This window comes from Gopherus evgoodei, chromosome 10 (genome assembly GCF_007399415.2).
Source record: "Gopherus evgoodei ecotype Sinaloan lineage chromosome 10, rGopEvg1_v1.p, whole genome shotgun sequence".
Taxonomy (NCBI): domain Eukaryota; kingdom Metazoa; phylum Chordata; order Testudines; family Testudinidae; genus Gopherus; species Gopherus evgoodei.
The window spans coordinates 63198129-63222792 of NC_044331.1; the positions used below are offsets into that span (position 1 = coordinate 63198129).

General features: G+C 43.3%; 1 protein-coding gene across 8 annotated transcripts in view; it reads right to left on the bottom strand.

The window, feature by feature from the left end:
• The window catches only part of LOC115658723, a 196434-nt gene that overhangs the window by 56194 nt on the left and 115576 nt on the right, over positions 1 to 24664 (bottom strand). For 7 of the 8 annotated variants that reach the window (XM_030578103.1, XM_030578104.1, XM_030578105.1 and 4 more), the window contains 9 exons: positions 23692 to 23885; positions 22339 to 22641; positions 21155 to 21384; positions 18663 to 18824; positions 13398 to 13475; positions 8218 to 8574; positions 7242 to 7598; positions 5776 to 6126; positions 484 to 615 (listed from right to left, as the gene is read on the bottom strand). In XM_030578103.1, the coding sequence (XP_030433963.1) occupies positions 484 to 615; positions 5776 to 6126; positions 7242 to 7598; positions 8218 to 8574; positions 13398 to 13475; positions 18663 to 18824; positions 21155 to 21384; positions 22339 to 22641; positions 23692 to 23885 (2164 nt within the window). The remainder of the gene's footprint in view (positions 1 to 483; positions 616 to 5775; positions 6127 to 7241; positions 7599 to 8217; positions 8575 to 13397; positions 13476 to 18662; positions 18825 to 21154; positions 21385 to 22338; positions 22642 to 23691; positions 23886 to 24664) is intronic. The other variant, XM_030578106.1, reaches the window with a different exon arrangement.

A 24664-nucleotide genomic window follows, 5' to 3' on the forward strand; every position in this document is an offset into this window, starting at 1 on the left:
CACTTTATTAATCAGAAACCTTTTATTTCTCCTATTATGTGCATTGCTATAGACTTTTATGACTATTAAATGGTATTATAGTAGGAGGAGATATACTGCATCTAGTCTGATGTTAGCTTCTGTATCATTGTATTGAGCATGATATTTACTGTCCAAATATAATTAAAGCCATAATAGCACAATATAAAAACAAACAAATCTTCAAGGAACATAAATAAGTAATCAAGAAACTTGAGGTGGGCTGTATTATATTATTCGTAGCATTTGACTTGCTGTACATTATAGCAGTGAACTGTTCAATTATCTAAATCACATGCTGGACTTTAATGTTGCCTCAAACTATATCTTTGTCCATTACTTCATAATTGATCAAAGACAAAATTTCAGTTTCCCTACCTGTTTTTCCTAATAATAAAACAGCAGTTTGCAAGTATGAGTCACACTTCACCCCATACTCATTCCAATAATCAGCATGATACTTACGTTAGTGGCTTTTAGTATAAGAAGGCCCTGTAATGTACTTTCATCAACAATTATTAGCATTTGTGAATCGAGGTTCATTCTATCTATCAGGATGTAGCCTGATCCATCAATTTTTATTGGTGTTCCAAGCTCCTGCAATAAATAAAATAAACAATCCACTTGAAAATGACTTGCTGTAGCATCTTTTACGTTTATGTAACTTCTTTGCCCCTTAATAAGTGGACTGTGTGGCATCTGGCTGGAAGACTAGTAAATCAGACAGCATGACTGTATAGTGCATGGTAAATATCAGAAACCTTTTACAAACAGTAAAGAGAGCATATACAATGCTTCTTCCTCCTGCCTGTTTTAAAATGTTTGCTTATACTTTAGTATGTGGTATAGCGTAAATAGGGCACAAGATAATGTGGAAACCTCTCAACTACTTTATGTCAGATTCAGTGTTGTGACATAATGCAGCCATAGATTCAGTGAAGCCAAGTTTACAGCTGCTTTGCGTGGCAGTGGTGCAAAGCAGCCAGAATGTTCTGGTAAATCTGGCCTCATTCAGTGATAACATATTTCCAAAACTTTCCACCTTCACCTCTTCTCCTTTTCATTCCATCTCCTACCTACCTGGAAGCACTGTGGTCTATGGCAGTGTTTCTCAAACTGGGGTCGCCACTTGTGTAGGGAAAGCCCCTGGCGGGCTGGGCCAGTTTGTTTACCTACCCTGTCCGCAGGTCCGGCCAATTGCGGCTCCCACTGGCCGCGGATCACTGCTCCAGGCCAATTGAAGCTGCTGGAAGCGGCGCGGGCAGAGGGACTTACTGGCTGCTGCTTCCAGGAGCTCCCATTGGCCTGCAGAGGCGAACTGCAGCCAGTGGGAGCCACAATCAGCCGGACCTGCAGATGAGGCAGGTAAACAAACTGGCCCGGCCCACCAGGGGCTCTCCCTACACGAGGCAACCCCAGTTTGAGAAACACTGGTCTATGGGATCTAGGGTCATAGTACAAAAATGTAGGACTGCATTAGGATTTTCCATAAAGGACTGTGCTATCTATCACTTAGCTTAGCTGCCATTTTTACTAGAAGTCTGATTCTCTTCACCCATAGCATACGGATGTAAATGCATCCACATGGTGCAGGACAGTAAGGTGCTGCCAAGTCCAGAGTGGCAGTGTTTTGCATTCACTTCACACAGGTGTATATGGCTAACAAAGTGTTGGGGCAATGAAGAATCAGGCCTCTGGGGTTTTTAAAGATGGACATTTCTCTTCTCTTCCCTACCCCTTTTTCCCCCCTCATTTCTTCTGCCCAGGAGAGGTGTCAGCTTGCCCTTGAGCTCTCTTTTTGTGAGCAATCCTACCTGAAGATATGGGGTGGGTCTTTGTCACTGCAGCTGCATAGTACAAAAATCATCATTCAATTTTCATTTCATACATGGTGGGTGGAATTCACCATCTATAACCAGTGGGTGGAGTCACCAATGCTGCAGGTACCACTGATAAAGGCATGGATAGCTATGTAGTGAACAGACATACCCGTGTGGATGGCAAAGCTTGGCTCCTTGCCAGCTCCACATTGCCCTTTTGATGTAAGATGGTTTAGAAACAGGCCAGGGGTGAGGCAAGGTCACTGCAGTTACTGACTGCAATAACATGGATCCTGTGGCCACAAACTCCAAAATTAGGACCTATGCAGAGTTGTAACTTCCACTGAAGGTCAAGGATTGGAATAAAGGCAGTAGACATGCTACGGAGCTGCACCCATAGGTTATAGGGAGTTGCTTCTATCCCCTCCAATCCCCTGTTTAGGTACCTGGACAGAGGCTATTTACTTTGACTACAAGTAATGCAGTGGGGTGAATGTCATCCAATGTGAAGAGCCTATTTCTACTATGGGCTTAATTTTGTGTCTGTTTAATTAATAGAAACATTTCCACTAGTTTAATAATGCAGGATTAGGCCCCATATTTGCTGGTAGTTGCACTGATTTCCTTCATACGAAGTTGGCTGGAATCAGAACTGATACTGTTCTTTAAGTTATTCTGCTTTTAAAAACTATTCCAAAGCAACAGACATTCTCCAAATGAAAAGGTGCTGCATAATTTCTAGGACCACTAAGCCCAGAGTAGGGTCCACAACTGCACAATTATACAGGGTACTAAAAAAAGAATATTTATGTATATACAGGGATGGAACTTCCCACTTTGGAGAGAAAAATGTTTTAGTGCTGCTTAGGCATCCTTACCTGATTCATAGATTCATAGACTTAAGGTCAGAAGGGACCACTGATGATAAACCGTTGTGGAGAAGATATAATTTTTTAGGGCTAAATATCTGCTCATGTTCATTTTCTCCAACTAATGGCCACACTGTGAAGGTTCATAGATTGACAGTCCCTCAAGCAGTGATTAATTACAAAATAAATGGAAACCTATTGCATTTATTGACTAATAAGCTAAAGGTGAGAGTAGCAGGACAGGGCCCAGACACAGTATATGATTGCAATAAATCTTGACAGATTTAGGGTTTTACCTCGGAATGACACAAATGAAGAATTCTCACAAAAAATAAAATACAAATGAATTAACTGGCTGATACTACTGGGATATTTGCTTTCTGATTCTTTTCTGCCGTGACAGTCACAGCACCCTTGTTTTATCACCCTGCCAGAAACACATTTTCTTAGAAACATAGTACTGATTGATACATACCACATTATGATATGTGAAACACAGCAATAGTTTCATGTACTAAGATATGGAAGCAACCAGAATTGCTTGAAAATTTTTCAGCAAAAGAAATTTTTTGTTGAAAAAAATGGCTTATTTAAAAAAAAAATCAAACTTTTTTGCTCTCCCCAAACACCTCTCCTTGAATTTTCAGATTTTCCTCCCTGCGTCCGCCAAAACTTCCTTTTTTTTTTTACAGTGGAAAAAAGGAAAAAATGAAAATTTCAATTTCCAGAAACTTTGGTATAATTTCCAACCCCACTCCCTCCCCCAAAACATTTTTGAAAACTTTCAAACAAACTGTAGTGGATATGGAGCTGCTATGTAATAATCTAAGAATACTGATCTATAATAATTTTATGAATACTGTGTGTGACCTGGTCAGTGAGGCAAATTAACTGTGTTACTATATGGGCTTCTTAAACTTTCCTATATGAATATATTAACCTAGCTTAACAGGGGGCGGTTGGAAAAACAAGTAGGAAAGAAACACAATGGATCTAGACATATAACTTCCCAACAAACGCTTTCGGAGCAATTACTAGACAATTGCATACTTCCAGGCTCCAGCCAGTGCCAGTGCTGGGAACTAAGAGATCAATCAAAGGGCTATAAACAATTTAAAATTACCTGTTTCCTTAGAAGGGAGGTGATCAGAGAACTGGCCAAGATGTTTTCAGCATAATTTGCTCATTTGTTGAAGTTCAAATGTTTTTCGGAGTCTTTCAACAAAGTTCCTCCAGAAACCAGGCACAATCTTGACAGGGCCCTGCCTGCCAGGTGTTAAAAACTGCCTGGTTTCCTGTCAGCCCTCTGTGCAGACTGCCTTGGAGTCAGGGGCAATTTTTTGTTTGTTTATTTTAACTCTGTTTCTCTCTGCTAGCTAAGTTTCTATGGACAAATAAATCATACTTGTTTTTTATGAAGCTGTCCTGGGTCACTGCATTTCATACTAGTCACAGACTTCCAGAGAGGATTCTATATGGTAGTTGGATCCAGACATAGCTGTGCCATTTGATTAAATACAGTTTGTGAAACGGGGAGTTGTAGCTTGTGATCCAGTCTAATGTGAGCTGAGCTATGGGTTCTATTCTGGGAGAAATGCAGGTAGAGGCCTGTCACTTGGAAGGAATGCCCATGGACAGATGGGGGAGAGATCATGGTGCAGTCCAAATTGGAACCAGATCACAAACATTTTTTGGGGGAAAATTATACATGGATTTTTTAGTTTTTCAACCAGCCCTTTAAATCACTCATTTCTAACACTACAGTATGTGGCAACTATTGGTAAATACTGACTTTTCAAATCTGTGATTTCTAAGCAACCAGGGTTTTTTAATCAGTCTATCAGCAATCTCAATTTTCTATAAAGATGCATGGAAATTTCCATAGCTTGAAATTATCTGATTAGTATTGTATATACATTTTGTCTCCACGGGTGGTTTGGATATTTTTTACCCAGTTTGGGACATGTTTTTTAGCAGTGCTGAGCAACCACAACGCCAGCTGAAGCCAATGTGAGAACTCGGTACTTCTGAAGATCAGCACCTGAGGTGATTTTACTGTTGTCCTTTACAAAGTAAATACCAAGTGTGACAAAGTTCCTCCTCTACCTTGGTGGGTCCTTGGCAGATTTGCACACCTCAGTGATCTTCCCGTCTGGTGGAACCCACCGTCTGGGTCAACTCCTCCTGTGTCTGATCAGGAGTTAGGAGGTTTGGGGGGAACCTGGGCCCACCCTGTACTCTGGGTTCCAGCCCAAGGCCCTGTGGATTGCAGCTGCCTATAGTGCCTCCTGTAACAGCTGCATGACAGCTACAACTCCCTGGGCTATTTTCCCATGGCCTCCTCCAAACACCTTCTTTATCCTCACCACAGGACCTTCCTCCTGGTGTCTGATAACACTTGTACTCCTTAGTCCTCCAGCAGCACATCCTCTCATTCTCAGCTCCTTGCACCTCTTGCTCCCAGCTCCTCACAAACCCACCACAAACTGAAGTGAGCTCCTTTTTAAACCCAGGCCCCCTGATTAGCCTGCCTTGATTGGCTGTAGGTGTTCTAATCAGCCTGTCTGCCTTAATTGGTTCTAGCAGGTTCCTGATTACTCTAGTGCAGCCCCTGCTCTGGTCACTCAGGGAACAGAAAACTACTCATCCAGTGACTAGTATATTTGCCCTCTACCAGATTCCTGCACCCCGCTGGTCTGGGTCTGTCACACAAGGTATTTTAAAGTAAATATCCACAAACAGTACGGGCCAAATTATACAAATCCATTTACTTTGAGGTGCAAGTCAGGGCAGAATTTGGCTCTGTGTCTTGTGATAGTATTGCTACAGTGTTTTTGACTCCAAGAGTGGAACATTATTTTTTATACACTTAGAAAGGAGCATGGAGTCCCTACAGGATTCATTTTTGTTACATTAGCATCATCTAAATTTCTTTATAGCAAAGTCCTGGCTCTGCTCCCACTGACATCATTAGCTAATCCTGTACTGAGCCCTGTGTTAGAACTAGCTGCAGCTAGTAACAAGTAAAAGCAGTTATCCTACTTAATCTTTTTTATGCCAGGCAGTACCTGCATTGTTTTGCATTTGGTCTCCATAAGCATTTTCCACTGAAGTTTGTTTTCCACTTGAAGGTCCCCATTGGCTTGAAGTTCACAAGAGCCTGATTTCAATTCTATGTGAATACTATATTTTAACTCTTTTCCTGCCATGATGGACAACTTGTTTTCTCCTGGTATTTCCTTCAGCTGAGGCAGTTCATGACTGAATTCAATTTCCACTGTGACCTTTGGCTGGCACTCTGTTCTCACTTTCAGATGGGCAGTCTTGCCATCTGTTTTGAGGGTACAGAGAAGTTCTGCTTGGCAGCCATCCCTCTGAATAGATCCAATGAGCTGCGACTGAACCGGGATATTGAGATCCTATCAAGAGACAAATATCCTTTTGGATTATAAATTCACTTTGAGACTTGGATTTACCTTTTCCCCCATCAGCTCATGGGACATGAGATGGTCACATTAAAAAATTCAGAGACAAAACCTGAAGTCTTTATGGAGCCATTTACTCAGGCAAAATTGCCACTGCAGCCATTGAAGTGGGAGTTTTGTCTGAGTAAAGACTGAAAAAGGACTTTGGGATTTGGCCCCTAGAATTTACTTACAACTTTTTTACAGATAGTATAAAGTCTTTAAATTACAAAAATTCAAAACTTCCTAGTTCCTCAGTCTAGGAAAGTTTATTGACCATCCCTTGTTTAATTCAGTCCAGAACCACTTGGAATTTTGAGAATACACTCATCTGCATAAAAACAGGTAACAAGTTTTTTCATGTGGGATTCTATGCAACCTGATGGAAAAAATGGAAAAACAATTTTGCAAAACCAATTGAAATTCCAAAGCTGCTTCTGCATGGTTTTCGTGGTTCAAAACTGAATATTTTTTTTCAAAAGTTTTCAGGAAAAAATATTTTTCAAATGTTAATATTTTGAATTTTAGGTTTTCGTCTTTCTATCACTGAAGGCAACACAGTGAATGGTAGCAATTTTCTGCCTTTTTTCTTTTTGACACCGAATAGCCTTTTTAAAAGAAGTTCAAGTTGGAAAAATTAATGGCAAAAATACGAATAATTAGAAATAACCCACAAAAAGCCCCAGGAATCATCCTTTCTAATACATTCAGTGGGGATACAAAGGAAAAACCCAAAATTTCAATATTTCTGGATTGAAGGGAAAAAAAATCTGAACTCTTTTGAAAGAAACAAAACTTTTGACCTTTACTGGAGCATGGCGTTCAAACCTTGCCATAGTGGCAACAGGCAATAATTTTCACCTAGTTCTATTCTGTAGGGGACATCTGTTAACATCAGAGATCTGTGCAGTTTCCAGTTCCTCAATCCAGTGCTGTAGTTGAAGACTGAGATCTGCTTGCAAAGCAACACAGAGAGGCTTGCGCAACCCACTCATAGCATACTCTAGCTGAATCCCCATTAGTCCTTACTTTACTGATCCAGAATCTCTTGTAAAAGCCACTCAGACTACCTGCAGAAGCTGACATTCTGTTTCTGTCTCCAATGTCCATTCAGTTTTATTCTGGGTCTGTAGATCTCCTCTAGCCTTGAGCTTGCATTCACCAGCCTGTAGCAACAAAATGCCTTCAATGGTGGATCCTTTAGCTGCAGAAAGTAGGATGGAGTTTTCAGCAGGCAGCCCTATGTCACTGAGCTGGGGGACTGAGTGCCTCAACATTCCTTGGAAAGCGTGTTTGTGTCCGCAGGAGCTATCTATTTGCACATCAGTTGTTTTGCCATCGCACTGGAGGTTTATTGTTAAACTAATATTGCAGGTGTTGACAATGAATGAGCCCCCAGTGACTAGAATCTGAGGTAATCCCACCTTCTGTGACAGAAGAGAAAAGTTGTGTCAAAAAATAAGCCACATATTTTTGTAGAAGAAACTGTCCTATTAATCTCATTCTATTTGATTGCAAGGCATTTCTCCTTCCTGGTCCAAAAAGTCCAGGGATGGGACCATTTAATGCAGCCTGTGTTCTACAGAGGAATCAGAAATGGCCTCAGGAATAAGCAATGCGTTGAGAAAAACTCTTTAATAAATACTGGAGAGGAAAAGTAAATTTCTAAAATCCTAATTCTAGACAGAAAGGATATGATTTTATTGGAGTCTAGGGGGAAGGAGTTATTTTAATTATAAAGTTGGGATTAAACATTATTTTACGGCAATGACAGTAACATCTGTCACTGTATTACTCCAAGCTCTCAACTTTAAAACATCTGTCTCTGCAAACACTAATTTGCTGCTACTGAAGGACACATTTGATAACCGACCCTGTCTCCTCCACCTACAAGGCAAGATTCTGCCACTCTTCCATTGAGTAGCTTCTTACTCCAGGAGTAAGAGTGGCAGAGGGTGTTAAATATGGAAGTAGTTCTCTGTGCCCACTCAGAACTTGAAACATAAAGGTTAAAACACTTTATAGAACAGCAAATTGGATAATTACCTGAAGGGTGACACACGAATTCATCAGAGTAACAATCCATTCTATATCTGTTTCATTGCTTTCTGGTCTCACTTCTCCATCTGCTTTGAAAGTGCACTGTCCAAGGACAATATCCAGCAGGCCATTATACTTGTCTCCTCTTACCGCTGACATCTTCAGTTGGTTCTCTTTGGCTATGCCCAGAGACTGAAGCTGAGGCAAGGAATGCTTGAAGCCAATCCCCACACTGTGCTGGAGGCCACAGGTGGCATGGAGGTGCATGCGGATGAAGGCGTCATCAGAAGAAACATATCCAATGAAGTTGGCCATAGAGTCGCTGGTGAACACTGACCCATTAAGTGAAATTCTTGCTGGTGTCTAAAATAGAGAAGAACTGTATTGCCAATTTAGTTGCCATGTTACCCTGCATGTTGTTTTAAAATGGCTCCTTGGAGAAACAGGGCCCAATTCTGCACCTCAGTGCAGGTCATGTAGTCACTTATATTTGTTCTAAGAGGATGTAAAATGCTAACTGGCATCAAGTGAGTGAATAATTCTCATCTGATACCATTTTCTACCCACTTTGCATGGATATAAATGACTACACAAGTAGAGAATCCGGCCCAGAATCTTTATACTGAGTTTTCCCCTTACTTTCTTCATAATACTAATAAAATCAGACTGGAGTTAGCTCTAGCAATTTGGGGAGCTTGATATGGCTAGCTGCAACCAACAGGCTGAAATCTGATCTCAAACAGAGTCAGTTTCCTATTGACTTCAATGAGAATTTGCCCAGTGTTAGTGGGGATTAGATGCACATAAATTAGGTTAGAATTAAACTATATTTGTCTGTTGTGACCTATGAGCATAAGCAAGAGCCTCTGTTAGCCATAGGCATCTCTCCCTTTCTGATGCCAACTTTAATATCCTGTACAAATTGCTTGCTGTAAGCATATTTTTAATTAAAATGTTCAGAAAGTGTTAGAACATAAGGAATGCCTTTCCAAAAACTGTTCAAATTTGCAGGTGTCTTCCCAAGCAAACTACCAAATAGGGGGGAAAAGAGAGCTTGTATGAGAAAATTCAAACACTGAGTTGCACTGGCAACACAGCTATATCAGGATTGGAACAATATCAGCTCTGTTCCTCTTGGCTAATGTGTTCAAATAAAAAACTTTGGGCGTATTTGGTATCTGTCTCTTTGAACTTGCTGCCACCATTGAAATAACTCGTCTAAACTAACAACTGCTATCGTTATATAACAAATACATGATTTGTCAAACCCCAGTCCAGTTACAGTATATCATCATGACCATCCAAAGATTCAGTAACTAAAAGGTCTCTTTCAGTTTTGCTTTTTTTAAAAAATAGTCCTATTTCCGCAACCCTTGAATTTATGTAGTATAAAAACCATACATGCTGATTTGGAGGGAGAACCATAAACAGTCCCTCTCTGTGGTTCTTTGGCTGTAACATCTGATTGTTAACCATCCCTAAGTGACCAAATGTAAAACTTCACTTTCAGAGTGATCACATTAGGGGTGTGGATGTGTAGGAATAGCTAATAGGTGAGAAGGCCAGGCAGGACACAAAATAAAAATAAATCTTTGCTAATGGATATTGCTTACTGGCATGATCATCTGACCATATACCTCTGTTGCAACCACATGTTGTGTCATGAACTCAAACAGTAACTTGTGTTCTGATGACAGGTTTCAGAGTAGCAGCCGTGTCAGTCTGTATCCGCAAAAAGAATAGGAGTACTTGTGGCACCTTACAGACTAACGAATTTATTTGAGCTTAAGCTTTCGTGGGCTACAACCCACTTCATTGAATGCATATTCCATTCTACGCATCCAGTGAAGTGGGCTGTAGCCCACGAAAGCTTATGCTCAAATAAATTTGTTAGTCTCTAAGGGTATGTCTACACTACCCACCGGATTGGCAGGTAGCAATTGATCCATTGGGGATCAATTTATCGTGTGTAATGTAGACGCAATAAATCAATCCCCGATCGCTCTCCCGTCGACTGCTGAACTCCAGCTCGATGAGAGGCGGAAGCAAAGTCGACACGGGAGCAGCGGACGTAGATCCCGTGCCGTGAGGACGCGAAGTAAATGATTTTAAGTTGATTTAAGATACATCAACTTCAGCTATGCTATTCTCATAGTTGAAGTTGTGTATATCAGGGTATGGCTACATTTGGAATTTCTAAGCGCTGCCGCGGCAGCGCTTTGAAGTGTGAGTGTAGTCAGAGCAGCAGTGCTGGGAGAGAGCTCTCCCAGCGCTGCATGTAAACCACATCCCTTACGGGTGTAGCGTGCAGCGCTGGGAGCCGTGCTCCCAGCGCTGCTGCCCTGATTACACTGACGCTTTACAGCGCTGTATTTTGCAGTGCTCAGGGGGGTGTTTTTTCACACCCCAGTTGCAGCGCTGTAAAGTGTGAGTGTAGCCAAGCCCTTAGATCGATCCACTCTCCCACCGGTGTAGATCAGGCCTAAGGTGCCACAAGTACTCCTGTTCTTTTTGTGTTCTGATGGCTCCACCATACATGTAAGGGCAATGCACTGTCATTTTGCAAATTTTCATTGCGGTTGAGAAAGACAACAGAATGAAAGGACTGAATGCCTTTGTGTGACTGAGACCAGTGCTGGAACACCAGACATTCTTTCAGTACAGCCATTAGCAGCTTTTTCATCTGATCAGTTTCAGTGTTGTATAGATCCTCAGACACACTTCCTCTCTCTCACCCTAATCCCTTCCCTAATACACCAAAAGCTTCTCTCTGCTACCTTTTGTGAGATCACTGTAGCCACAGCACTATTACCAGGGAGGGATAATGTCAATGTGTTGATAAACCAGCTAAGTGGTAGTGTCAATGAAAGAGAACCTTCCTTTGAATCTCCTGCCCTGCTCAGAATGGCAGAGGTTTCTTATCTGAACAAAACTGCTGGAAATCCAATTACAGCACTTCACACATGCACATTTGGCTCTCTTGAGCTATTATAGTCTCTTTCTGGGATAGCACTCCTCCAGTCATGTGCCTTCTCTGTGGGGTGGGAAAAGGATGAAGAGAAGTGTTCCATAACAGTGAAGGACAGCTCACACTACAATCAGTTTCATTAGGTTCTTTGCTTTTTTCATAAATGTTCATGGCATAAAAAGGGATGAACAGGGAATTTGGGGTAATCCAAACAATGAGATGAGTCCTCTTACATGAGAATTAAAACTCTATCTTTTATCATTGGTCCAAGGACCACTGCTGGGGGAAAAAAATTATTGATTCTGATCCAGTGGGAAAAGGTAAAAAGGGTAACAAACTAATAGGTTTTTAAGGTTTATAATCTTGTGATTTGACAAAGATACAGACACTTTATTGGACCAATGCAATCAGTACATTCAGCAATTTGTATTCTCTCTGAGGCAGACATTCTCTTTCACTCCCCTCACTTTTGCTCCTAGGTCCAACTTATTCCAGGTTGGTTGCTCAATAACAGAAGAGCTCTGCTCAGGTTGAAGTAGTTTTTAGTCCTTTCCACTTCTAGTTTACAGAGACGGTTGGTTTTTTGGACTTCACCCAACAACATCAATCAGATTCTTTTGCTTTTGCATGCTCCCTATGTTCCATGATGCCACTGGACTTTTTCCCAGGTAAGGCCACTTGCGCTGAGTTTTGATTTTAAATCATGCAACTTGTCTGTTGACTGATGCTCAGATAGCACCTTTCAAACTGCACCTGTCTGGTCTGTAAACCTCCTGTCCTAAACAGATAGCTAAGGGTTAATGTCTCTTACACCTGGAAAGAAGTAACCTGAAACACCTGACCAGAGGACCAATCAGGAAACAAGACTTTTTCAAATTTGGGTGGAGGGTTTTTTGTGTGTGAGTCCTTTGTTCTGGGGTCTTCTGCCTGTACTCTCTCGGCTATGAGGAGTGAATTTTTCTATTTCCTGCTTTCTAATCTTCTGTTTCCAAGTTGTGAGTACAAAGATGGTTTATTGTTTTGTATTTACATGTCTATAGTTGCTGGAGTGCTTTGAATTGTATTCTTTTTGAATAAGGCTGTTTATTCAATATTCTTTTAAGCAAATGACCCTGTATTTGTCACCTTAATACAGAGAGACCATTTTTATGTATTTTTCTTTCTTTTTATATAAAGCTTTCTTTTAAGACCTAATGGAGTTTTTCTTTAGTGGGCAACTCCAGGGAATTGAGTCTGCAGCTCACCAGGGAATTGGTGGGAGGAAGAAGTCAGGGGGAAATCTGTGTGTGTTAGATTTACTAGCCTGACTTTGCATTCCCTCTGGGTGAAGAGGGAAGTGCTTGTGTTTCCAGGACTGGAAATAGAGAGGGTGGACTCCCTCTGTTTAGATTCATGGAGTTTGCTTCTGTGTATCTCTCCAGGAACACCTGGAGGGGGGAAGGGAAAAGGTTTATTTCCCTTTGTTGTGAGACTCAAGGGATTTGGGTCTTGGGGTCCCCAGGGAAGGTTTTTGTGGGGACCAGAGTGCCCCAAAACACTCTAATTTTTTGGGTGGTGGCAGCTTTACCAGGTCCAAGCTGTTAACTAAGCTTGGAGGTTTTCATGCTAACCCCCCATATTTTGGACGCTAAAGTCCAAATCTGGGACTAGGTTTATGACACCTCCTGCCTCCGCTATGGGCTTTAAAGTAAGTGTGTATGAATGTACCAAGGATGCAAACGTATGCCACTGGAATATAGGTTTCAGAGTAGCAGCCGTGTTAGTCTGTATCCGCAAAAAGAACAGGGGTACTTGTGGCACCTTAGAGACTAACAAATTTATTTGAGCATAAGCTTTCGTGGGCTACTTCAGTGGGCTGTAACCCATGAAAGCTTATGCTCAAATAAATTTGTTAGTCTCTAAGGTGCCACAAGTACCCCTGTTCTTTTCACTGGAATATGAATTGTGTTGATGCTTCTAACTCAGAATTAATCTCCCATCCAGCTGTGGCAAGACTAAACATTGACATGTGTATGTCCAGTTTTTGTTTAACAACTGCTTTGACCTGCATGTCCCTGGTGCTATTAAAGGAGTGAAGATACTTGAAAGTGTGTACAAAACCTCCTGTTAACTCAGACTCATTTCTGCGCCTACAACAAGCTCTGATACTTACTCTATGGGAATTAGGCCTTAAAACAGTACATTGTTGGTGGCAGAGTTCTGAGAACAAAACTGGTACCTCAGATAAACAGCTGGCAACCTCTCCACTGCAATGACCAGAAAGCTGATTAGTGGTAGATTCTCCGTTGCAATTGACCTGCAGGCATATCAGCATAACATATTAATAAAAAATAAGAGTAAATCAGACTAAACACTGAGCAGATAGTTAAATGAGTAAGTGAAGAGATTGCTTTTTAGGAGAAAGAATAAGGAGACATAAAAATATCAGCCTGAGGCCATGGCTACACTGGAGAGTTGCAGCGCTGGTGAGGGGGTTACAGCGCTGCAACTTAGGATGTGGCCACACTTGCAAAGCACGGCCAGCGCTGCAACTCCCTGGTTGCAGCGCTGGCTGTACACCTGGTCGAGCCTCGGGTGTAGGGATTCCAGCGCTGGTGATCCAGCGCTGGTCAGCAAGTGTGGACGCCCACCAGCGCTTTTATTGACCTCCGTGGTATAAGGAGGTATCCCAGCATCCCTTAGAAGCCTCTCTGGTAATCATGCACACTCCACTGCCCTGGGCTCAGCTGACCCCACCTTTAAATGCCCCGAGAATTTTAAAAATCCCCTTCCTGTTTGCTCAGCCAGGTGTGGAGTGCAATCAATCAATCAATCAATCAGCGACCATGCCTCCATGCCCCAGATGAGCCCCAGCATGGAACAATTCCAAGCTGCAGGACCTCATCAGTGTTTGGGGTGAGGAAGCTGTGCAAGCACAGCTGCGCTCCAGCCGGAGAAATTATGATACCTATGGGCAGATATCACAGTCCTTGCTGAGAAGGGGCCATGAACGGGACGCGTTGCAGTGCAGGGTCAAAATAAAAGAGCTGAGGAGTGCTTACTGCAAAGCCCGTGAGGGAAATCGCCACTCAGGAGCTGCCCCCACAACCTGCCATTTTTACAAGGAGCTGGATGCCATACTTGGGTGTGACCCCACTGCCAATCCTAGGAGCACAATGGAGAGTTCAGAGCAGGGAGAAGTTGGGGAGGGTGTAGAGGAAGCCGATAGTGAGGCTACTGGAGTGGAGGGAGACACCCCGGAGTCCCAGGAGGCATGCAGCCAGGAGCTCTTCTCAAGCCAGGAGGAGGCTAGCCAGTCGCAGCAGCTGGAAGTTGCTGGTGAGGAAGAAGCTGCGGAGCGTGCTCGGGGTAAGCAGATTTTTATGTTTTGGGAGAGGAGGGTTTGGGTTATGACTGCCTGCATCCATGCCTAAACGTGGAATAGCCCATTGATTTGCTCTATCACGTCTCTGTAATCTGCCTCGGTAATCTCTTGAAAAGTTGCAGCCAGAGCGTGCACAATGTGCTTTCGCAAGTTTATAGGGAGAGCCACCGTGGTCCTTGTCCCGGTCAGGCTAACTCGTCCGATCCACTGTGCAGCGAGGGGTGGGGGGACCATGGCTGCACACAAGCAAGCTGCATAGGGGCCAGGGCGGAATCCACATTGCTGTAGAAGACCCTCCCTCTCTTCCCAGGTAACACACAGCAGTGATATATCTGGCAGTAGGAAACCCTGTTGAGAATTTAGGGATACTTGAGTGCAGGGCGCCAGGTTTGCGGTCCCCCCCCCAGCCCCGTGGTGCGTTCCGGTCTCCCCACCCCCTTCCAGCACGTAGCCAGCCCCGTGGTGCGCTCCAGTCTCTCCCCCCGCCTTTCCAGCAGGCAGCCAGGCCCGCGATGCGCTCCGGTCTTCCCCCACCCCCCTTTCCAGCAGGCAGCCAGCCCCGCGGTGCGCTCCGGTTTCTCCCCCCCTTCCCAGCAGGCAGCCAGCCCCGCGGTGCGCTCCGGTCTCTCCCTCCCCCTTCCCAGCAGGCAGCCAGCCCCGCGGTGCACTCCGGTCTCCACCCCCCCCTTTCCAGCAGGCAGCCAGCCCCGCGGTGCGCTCCGGTTTCTTCCCCCCCTTCCCAGCAGGCAGCCAGCCCCGCGGTGCGCTCCAGTCTCTCCCCCCCCTTTCCAGCAGGCAGCCAGCCCCACAGTGCGCTCTGGTTCCCCCCCCCCACCAGCAGGCCGGCAGTTACGCGGACCGCCCCCCCTGCCAGCAGCTCGCCACCTTCCTGTTCACTACTGTCCCCTGTGCAGGACACCAGCTACCTCCTGTACCCAGTGCAGATAAACCCCAGTGACCCATCGATCAATTCCCCCTCCCAGGTGCAGTCGGGGCAGAAACACTCACCCCATTGCTCGCCATGCCTTCGCTTCCCTGGCCTCTCTGTGTTATGTTAGGTATGTGGGAAGGATGCTACAAAAAGTCTAAAAACTCCTTCACTGTGTGATAATAAACAATGTAGCCTCTGTGTATTACATGTTTCTATCTATGGTTTTTTTTAGCGATCTTGACTAATGCAGCCGGATTACTGGCCTCACGTCGCTTGCACAACTTGAGAAAAAATCCGCGAAAATCAAAAGAAGAATTGATCAAAGCAGTTATGATTCACTACAACAGAGAAAGTAGGAAGACGCAGGAATGGAGAGACAAAATGTATGAGTGGAGGTAAACAGAAAGCAGGAGAAAGGAATTGGCTACCAAAAAAACCTCAAAGCAGATGATAAGCCTCCTGGCTTGCCAAACTGAGTCTTTCGAGTCTCTCGTAGCCATGCAGGCAGATCTGTACCGTGGTAACTCACACCCCTCCCAAAGCTCTCTTTCTTGTTCCCCAGTATTTGTACAAAACACCTTTCTCCAGCAGCCAGTTTCTTATTACCCCCAGCTGCCCCCAACACCTGTACGATCATCTACCAGCCCTGATAACTACAATTCTTACCCTGTGCACTCCACCCCCATTACCCTGCAGCATAGTAATCCTGAAGTGCAGCAGACATTGAACAGTAATCCAAACAGGACATATTCAAACCTCTGAATGAACAGTCCGCCACCCTAACCCCCCTGGCCTTTTATGTACTGTACTTTGAATAAAGGATTTTATGGCTTTTACAATACGTTTTATTATTGCAGGAAGTGGTAAATATTGTACCCCAAGGTAGAAAGGAGCACCCTAATCCTTGGAGCCCTTTCCTGGGCCTCTCTAGTAGCCCTGCTCTCTGGCTGTGCAAATTCATCCTCTAGGCGTCGAACCTCGGAGGTCCATTCCTTACTGATTCTTTCACCCTTCCCTTCACAAATATTATGGAGGGTACAGCACGCGGATATAATAGCGGAGATGCTGCTTTCCCCCAAATCTAGCTTCTCATAAAGACACCTCCAGCGGGCTTTCAAACGGCCAAAAGCACACTCTACAGTCATTCTGCACCGGCTCAGCCTGTAGTTGAACCTGTCCTTGCTCCTGTCAAGCTTCCCTGTATACGGTTTCATGAGCCATGGCATTAAGGGGTAAGCGAGGTCTCCAAGGATCACAGTGGGCATTTCGACGTCCCCTACTGTGATCTTGCGGTCTGGGAAAAAAGTCCCGGCCCTCAGCCTCCTGAACAGGGCACTGTTCCGAAAGATGCGTGCATCATGCACCTTTCCAGGCCATCCTGAGTAAATGTCAGTGAAACGCCCACGGTGATCCACAAGCGCTTGCAGAACCACGGAGAAATACCTCTTGTGATTCACGTACTCTGATGCCAGGTGGGGTGGGATGGGGAATAGGAATATGCGTCCCATCTATTGCCCCTCCACAGTTAGGGAAACCCATTTGTGCAAAACCATCCACAATGTCCTGCACGTTCCCCAGAGTCACAGTTCTTCTTAGCAGGGTGCAATTAATGGCTGTGCAAACTTGCATCAGCACCATTCCAATGGTGGACTTTCCCACTCCAAACTGGTTCGCCACAGATCGGTAGCTGTCTGGAGTTGCCAGCTTCCAGATTGCAATAGCCACCCGCTTCTCCACTGGCAGGGCAGCTCTCAATCTCGTGTCCCTGCGCCGCAGGGTAGGGGCGAGCTCAGCACACAGTCCCATGAAAGTGGCTTTTCTCATCCGAAAGTTCTGCAGCCACTGCTCGTCATCCCATGCTTGCAGGACGATGTGATCCCACCACTGAGTGCTGGTTTCCCGAGCCCAAAGGCGCCGTTCCACAGTGCTAAGCACGTCTGTTACTGCCACAAGCAATTGAGTGTCTCGAGCGTCAGGCGTTTCAATATCATCGTCTGACTCCTCACTGTCACTTTGGAGCTGAAGGAATAGCTCCACTGCCATGCGTGATGTGCTGGCAACATTCATCAGCAAGGTCCTCAGCAGCTCAGGCTCCATTTGTAACAGAAATCTCAGAAATCGCGCTGCAGACTCACAATGCCGCCAAACTGCTCGGAATGTGCAGCAAAGCACCATGGGACGTTGGAACAGGAAGCGGAAAGACCCGCACACTTCCTTCCCCTTCCCACATGCCACAGCGCCAAAATGGGACGAGGTGCTCTGTGGGATAGCTGCCCACAATGCACCACTCCCAACAGCGCTGCAAGTGCTGCAAAGGTGGCCACACTGCAGCGCTGGCCCTACACAGCTGTACGAACACAGCTGTAACTACCAGCGCTGGAAAACTGTAAGTGTAGACATGGCCTGAGTTGAGAACGATAGGTCTGGCTCAAATAGGTAAGTAGCAGGTCAGCTCTGAGGCTAAAGCTTGTCTTTAAACTGACTAGAACATTTACAGGAGAGAGCAGAATGTTCTCAAAACAGTAGGCAAAGTTTATTTACTGAACATAGAGTGAGATCCATTCTTAAAAAAAAAAATCTATTGGCCACACTGTGAATTTGAGTTTGCCACGGTATTGCGAAATTTCCTGCTTTTAAAATGAAAATGACATAGTAAACGTAATTATCACCAGAATAAATATGAATGTGTTTAATGCTACCTGCTGTACCATGGAATACATTTTCAAGTGATATAGATTGTAACCTCTGTGGGGCAGGAACTGTGTCTGCACAGTGCCTAGCATCTTCTGGCCATTACTGCAAATCTCAATAATGAACAGTAATAACAGCTGGACCCACAAAAACCAAGCCTGCCTCATCTGTAAAATCACATATTAGAACATGACTTACTAGACACCTGGTTAGCTTATAATGATGTAAACGTGCTAATGGGTCTGCATTTTGCATTTTGGTGGGTTCAACCATTGTGTCTTGCTTTGAAAAATTAGTCCCATATGTCCTGCAGTGCTTAAAAGAACAACGGGATTTTGAATGATGTTCAGTCTTTTCATGCTGGTCTTGTTTGGGAAAAAGGTCTCCCCCTTTTGACCCACTAGCTCTCTTCTTTACAAGATTTAAACCTGAGAAACAGAGCATGAAAGGCAGTGAGATATATCGCATATACCCCAGGCAAGGATTTTTCTACCAACCTGTACCACTGGTGGGACAATGTTAAGCAGTCCTCCCAGGTCATGGTGGAATGAAAGGGCAATTTTCACAGTACTGCTGGTGCTTTTCTTCTCCACTCCCACCTTGAAGTGTTCCTTCTCCACCCTGGTTGTTACCCCAGCAGCTATCCTCTTGCTGAAGTTCTAACCAGAAGAGAAACCAAACTGTGAGAAAAACCAAACAGCAACAAAATAGTAGCAGCTAGCAAACAAGTAGAAGTTGTTTCCACAGGTTGTGAAGACAACAGCCTCTTAAAATGAGAGCACCATTCAGAATCATAATCAAAGGGGCACTGCACAGGCTTGCTCAGCCTGGCTTTGTCTTCGACATGGAATCTTCATGTAAGGCTAAATCCTGCAAGGTGCAACTCCCTCAGCTCCTTTGGATCCCAATGTGAGTGGAGAGCACTCAGTACCGTGAAGGACCAGATCCCGACAGCTTGGCCGATTACAACAATAGTACCAGTAACTGAAAGAGCAATTGCACAGAGTCCTCTGGAGCAGGGGACATCATTAATTTTACTACTATTCCTTCCCATAGTATCTGAGTTCATCACTGACAAGAATGATCTTAGCCTGGCAACATATCTGAGTGGTAGGGAAAGTACTTTGCACCTCAGTTTCTCCATTTGTACAACAGGGGTTGAAGAGATTGTGCTTTGCTCGCACAAAAAGTCTATGGCAAAGGCTTGTGCTTAACCACAACACCAGAGTAGGAAATAACACAGGAGAGGATGTTGATCAACAGCTTGGAAGGAAAGAGATGTGAAGTTTATCTCTTTAGAACAGACATGAAAGCGAAATTGTTAAGGTTGGTTACAGCAGTGTTAGATCCATCAGTAATACTTTGGTTTGTGGGCACTCTCCTGACAGCAGCCTGTGTGCTGCACTATCCCTGTAGGCTCTGCCTACCGACTTCATTTTTCTGTGCAATCAGGCTATACAAATGGACAAAATTCTGCTCTTGTACAACGAACTACTAACTTAAATCCAGAATTTAACATAATTTAGTTTAAATCCAGTCCATATTTGAGATGATTGATGTAAAGTATGACTAAAAGCTGTGTAGAAATCTGTCTTCAGTACAGCAATTCAGAAAACACATGTGTAGGGATCTACTCTGCCACCACTAAATGCAGTTACCTCTAGAGTTAAACGCAGCATTTGATTAACAGCCCACAGGAACAATCTACAATTGTTTTACATTGTTTTGCCTGAGACTGAACTAATCAATCACTCTTCTTATCTGGGCATAAGCTTTTGTGGGTAAAAAAACAAACACACACTTTTTCAGATGCATGGAGTGAAAATTACAGATACAGGCATTATCTAATGACAAATGAAGAGAAGGGAGTTACCTCAGAAGTGGAGAACCAGTGTTGACAGGGCCAATTCGATCAGGGTGGATGTAGTCCACTCCTAATAATAGATGAGGACATGTCAATTCCAGGAGAGATAAAGCTGCTTTTGTAATGAGCCAGCCACTCCCAGTCCCCATTCAAGCCCAGATTAATGGTGTTAAATTTGCCAATGAATTTTAGTTCTGCTGTTTCTCTTTGAAGTCTTTCTGAAGTTTTTTTGTTCACGTATAGCCACATTTAAATCTGTTATAGAATGTCCAGCGAGACTGAAGTGTTCTCCTACTGGCTTTTTACGTTACCATTCCTGATGTCCGATTTGTGTCCATTTATTCTTTTATGTAGGGACTGTCTGGTTTGGCCAATGTACATGGCAGAGGGGTATTGCTGGCACATGATGGCATATATAACATTAGTAGATGTGCAGGGGAACAAGCCCTTGATGGTGTGGCTGATGTGGTTGGGTCCTCTGATGGTGTCGCTAGAGTAGACACGGGGAAAGAGTTGGCAACAAGGTTTGCTGCAGGGATTGGTTCCTGGGTTAGTGTTTCTGTGGTGTGGTGTGTAGTTGCTGGTGAGTATTTGCTTCAGGTTGGGGGCTGTATGTAAGCGAGGACTGGCCTGTCTCCCAAGATCTGTGAGAATGAGGGATCATTTTCCATGATAGCTTGTAGATCGTTGTTGATGCGCTGGAGAGGTTTTAGCTGGGGGCTGTACGTGATGTCCAGTGGTGTTCTGTTATTTTCCTTGTTGGGCCTGTCCTGTAGTAGGTGATTTCTGGGTACCCGTCTCACTCTGTCAATCTGTTTCCTCACTTCTCCAGGGCTGTATTGTAGTTTTAAGAATGCTTGATAAAAATCTTGTAGGCGTTTCGTCTCTGTCTAAAGGACTGGAGCAAATTCAGTTGTATTTTGTGAGGTAACTCCCTTCTCTTCATGTATCATTATATAATGCCTGCATCTGTAATTTTCACTCCATGCATCTGAAGAAGTGGGTTTTTTTCCCATGAAAGCTTATGTCCAAATAAATCTGTTAGTCTTTAAGGTGCCACTAGACTCCTTGTTGTTTTTGTGGATACAAACTAACATGGCTACCCCCCAATACATGTCTTCTTACCTGGTAATAGCAGGCACCTTCTACAGTAAAAGGGATCCCGTGTTTCTTTAGCTTTGTGATATTGTGCTTCAAACTTGCAGTTATTTGGGACTTCGAATCTCCTAAGGACAGTCTCTCAACTCCAAATGCAGCATCAATCCTTTCGCTGCCACTCTGTAAGGCCATAGTAACAGTGTGGTTGGCAATGACATGGTCGTACATGGCAGTGATAGTGCCATCTATAGGAAATCCTATTGACAAATAGAGCCAAATCAGAACAAATGATATACAATGCTGCAAGAAGCATTCAAGGAATTTTCAGTACCACTGAGTGGCAATTATCTATAAAATGTTATAAATGGAGAAATCAATAGTTTCTATCACATTTCATAATAATAGCCTAGCTTTTTCTAACATTACTATAGATCAGTGAGTTGCATCTTCTATTACGTATTCACAATAGAGACTGATGGGAATGAAACCCCCTACAGTGTTACAGGATTAACAAGGTTAAATTTAAAGATATTACTTGGATTTGGAATGTATTTTGGAAACCAAAAGATCATCTTTCCTAAATAAAGGGATGGATGATTCTTAACTCTCCTGTTCTGTATAGTCTTTGAGAATCTATACCTGGGGCCTCGCTGGGACATTCCAAAGAATTCTGCATGATAGGAGTATGTTGTGTGTAGCTCCACCAGATTGCATTTAGAAATTTTCAAAAAACAAAACAACCAAACCAGACTATTCAAGAGCAGAGGGCTAGGTGCATTCAGCCAGGGAGCTTTCAAAACCTACATACCAGAAAAGGCTAAAACATTTGTTTTTACTCAGCAAACGGATGCTTACACTATCTTATTCCACAAGGTGGTTCATTCAAAGACAATCGGAGTTTTACAAGAAACTATTCTGACTTGTCCTAAGGGAAAAGATGTACAAAAATGATGGACGTGCATTAAGCAGGGATACACATAAGTGTTTAAATGACTAACAGGTCTTGCATCCATTCTGTTGCATTTTCTTAAGAATATTAATAAGAATGTTGCTGAAGTTAAGGAGATGGGGCAAATTTGGCCTTGGAGTAAGCAAGTGCAACCCCACTGACTCTAGATTGTTTGGGTTTGCACCCACTTACACTGAGATTAAATTCACCTTTACCATGTTTTGTTACACACCAATTTGATTGAGGTGTAGTTTTTTCATACCTGCATTTTTTAAAGAGGTGAAGTTATGTATGAGAGTCCCAGCAATTCCTCTGTGTCCCTGATTCATGACATTGGAAACATCTACATAGAGAGCTTGCTCATCCACCTGGAAGCTGGCTAGACCCCTTTTGATTCCTTTATTGAGCTCCAGGTGTCCTTTTAACTTTGCTTCCATTGGGATTGCCTGGCTTCCGTTCTGAGTCAATGTGAAAGTGACATTGTGCAGGCTGATATTCCCAAATACATTTCTGTTCCTGAGATGCAGCCCATATAGTGCCTTGTTGATCATCACACTAATGTTACCTGTAAGGGACAGAAATAAGAATTGCACAGAGCTCTTTGGGTTGGGAAATCGGCATGAGAAGAGAAAAATAATTAGATTTGACAAACATGAACAGTAACCCTTTAATTTAACATGGACAGGAATGAAATGCATTTCTATTAGCTGTAATAAATTATTTAGCTCATTCCAGTTAGGGAATCTGCTTACTGAAAGAGAGAGACAGCAATTAGTCAGCTAGTGGAAATACCTTTTGATGAAAGCACATTATATTATAATAGTATTTCTATAATCTGCTATTTACAATAGGTTTCTTCTTAAAAAGTTGCTTGATACTTAAGAGCCAAACTCTGCTTTTCAAGGCTCGGGATTGAGTAAAATGCATCATCCGGGGAAACTTGGGGAGGGACTGTGACCCAGGAAGCACATTGCCCCAGAAGCACATTGTACTACAACAGTGCATGGTGTAGGATGGGACAGCCGCCATGTGCACAGTCCCACCCAGAGCTCCGCAGCACACCTGTCAGCTACTCCCCCACTGAACTCCACAGACACAGCCCAGAAGGGGACGGGGCCAGTCCCTCCCCCTGCCACACACACACACACACTGTAGAGATGGTTGGGAAATGTTATAGCTCCCGAAGAACAATGGCAATGAAGAAAAACCTGTTTCATTTTTCCCAAATTTTCTTCAAAATGTTTTGGAGTTTTGTCAAAAAATGAAACCTTGAAAACCCAAAAATTTCATTTTAGGCCTGAAAGAGTTTAAAATGTCTTCCAATGAAAATGTACATTTTCAGTCAAAATAGAAACATTTTAATGAATTTTGTTTATTGTCAATTTCCATTGAAACCCTCTCCCCAGTTTTGATCACCCAGTGGACAACTGTTCACATCACAAGAAACCATCACCATAGATACTAAATTTATACTTTTCATTTAGGCTGCTAGTAGGTTTTAAATGCACCAAGACACCACAGTGGAGGACATCTTATACTCAAATAATAATAAATTTCCTTTGGTAGCTGCATTCTTAACTATCCTCCTACAGCAAAGCACATAATGAGGAAGCACCTTCATGAATGTTGTTCTTGCGCTTCAGAGATCCATTCAGAGAAAAGAGCTGTGGTATGATCTTCAAGCCTCCAATGTTGTGTTGGACTTTCCCATTCAGGGACAGGAGAAGACCAACTTTCTGCTCCATCGCTCCCAAAAAAACTAGATGAAGTCTGTTCTCATTTAGCTTCAGCTCAGAAGATAATAGAAGTCTACAAGGGAAAGAAACAAACACAAGTAGCTCACACACTATTATCAATAAAGATTTGTTACTGGTGTTCAATATTTAACGTCACTCTATCTCTGTTAATGTAGTGCAAAACTGACCCTCCATTTTGCTTAGTGTATATTATGTGCTTATGTTAGACAAGCATAGAACATGGGAAAAAATCCATGAAGTATGCCAGAGAACAATTTTTCCTTCACTTAGATTTTGGTGACCATAAACACACCAAATATAAGCAAGCTTCCTTCTTATTATTTTCATTTGCTTAGAGCAGATTTCACTGCTTCTCACTAGAAAAAAGAATTCCAGAGGTTACCCTCAACAGGTCAAATTTTAAACAAGATTCAAGGCTGCTCTTATTTATTTACACTCATATCTGTGCAGCAACAGAGCCTGTTTGGCATCCTGCTATTGGCTGACTGCTTACCACACCCCTCCGCAATGCGCAAGACACTCTTTGTTTGTGCAAAAATGAACACACAGGCTGAAATTGTGGCCCAATGTACTCAAAGAACTTTTAAAATCTACTGTGGAGTACATTTTAAAATCTTGTAAAACTAGCTAATTTTACCAGCATGGTCTAGTGGATAAAGTGGAAAAGGACTTGCGGAGTCTGATTGAGAGTGCATGGGCACATGCATGTCCAGCATTGGCGCTCTCATAAAAACATATACTTGAAGTAGTAATTTCACATTTTTCTCCCCCACTTCAATGAAATTTTGCACAAAATACTTGGATTTTTGTAAAAATTTAAAGCCTCTTTCA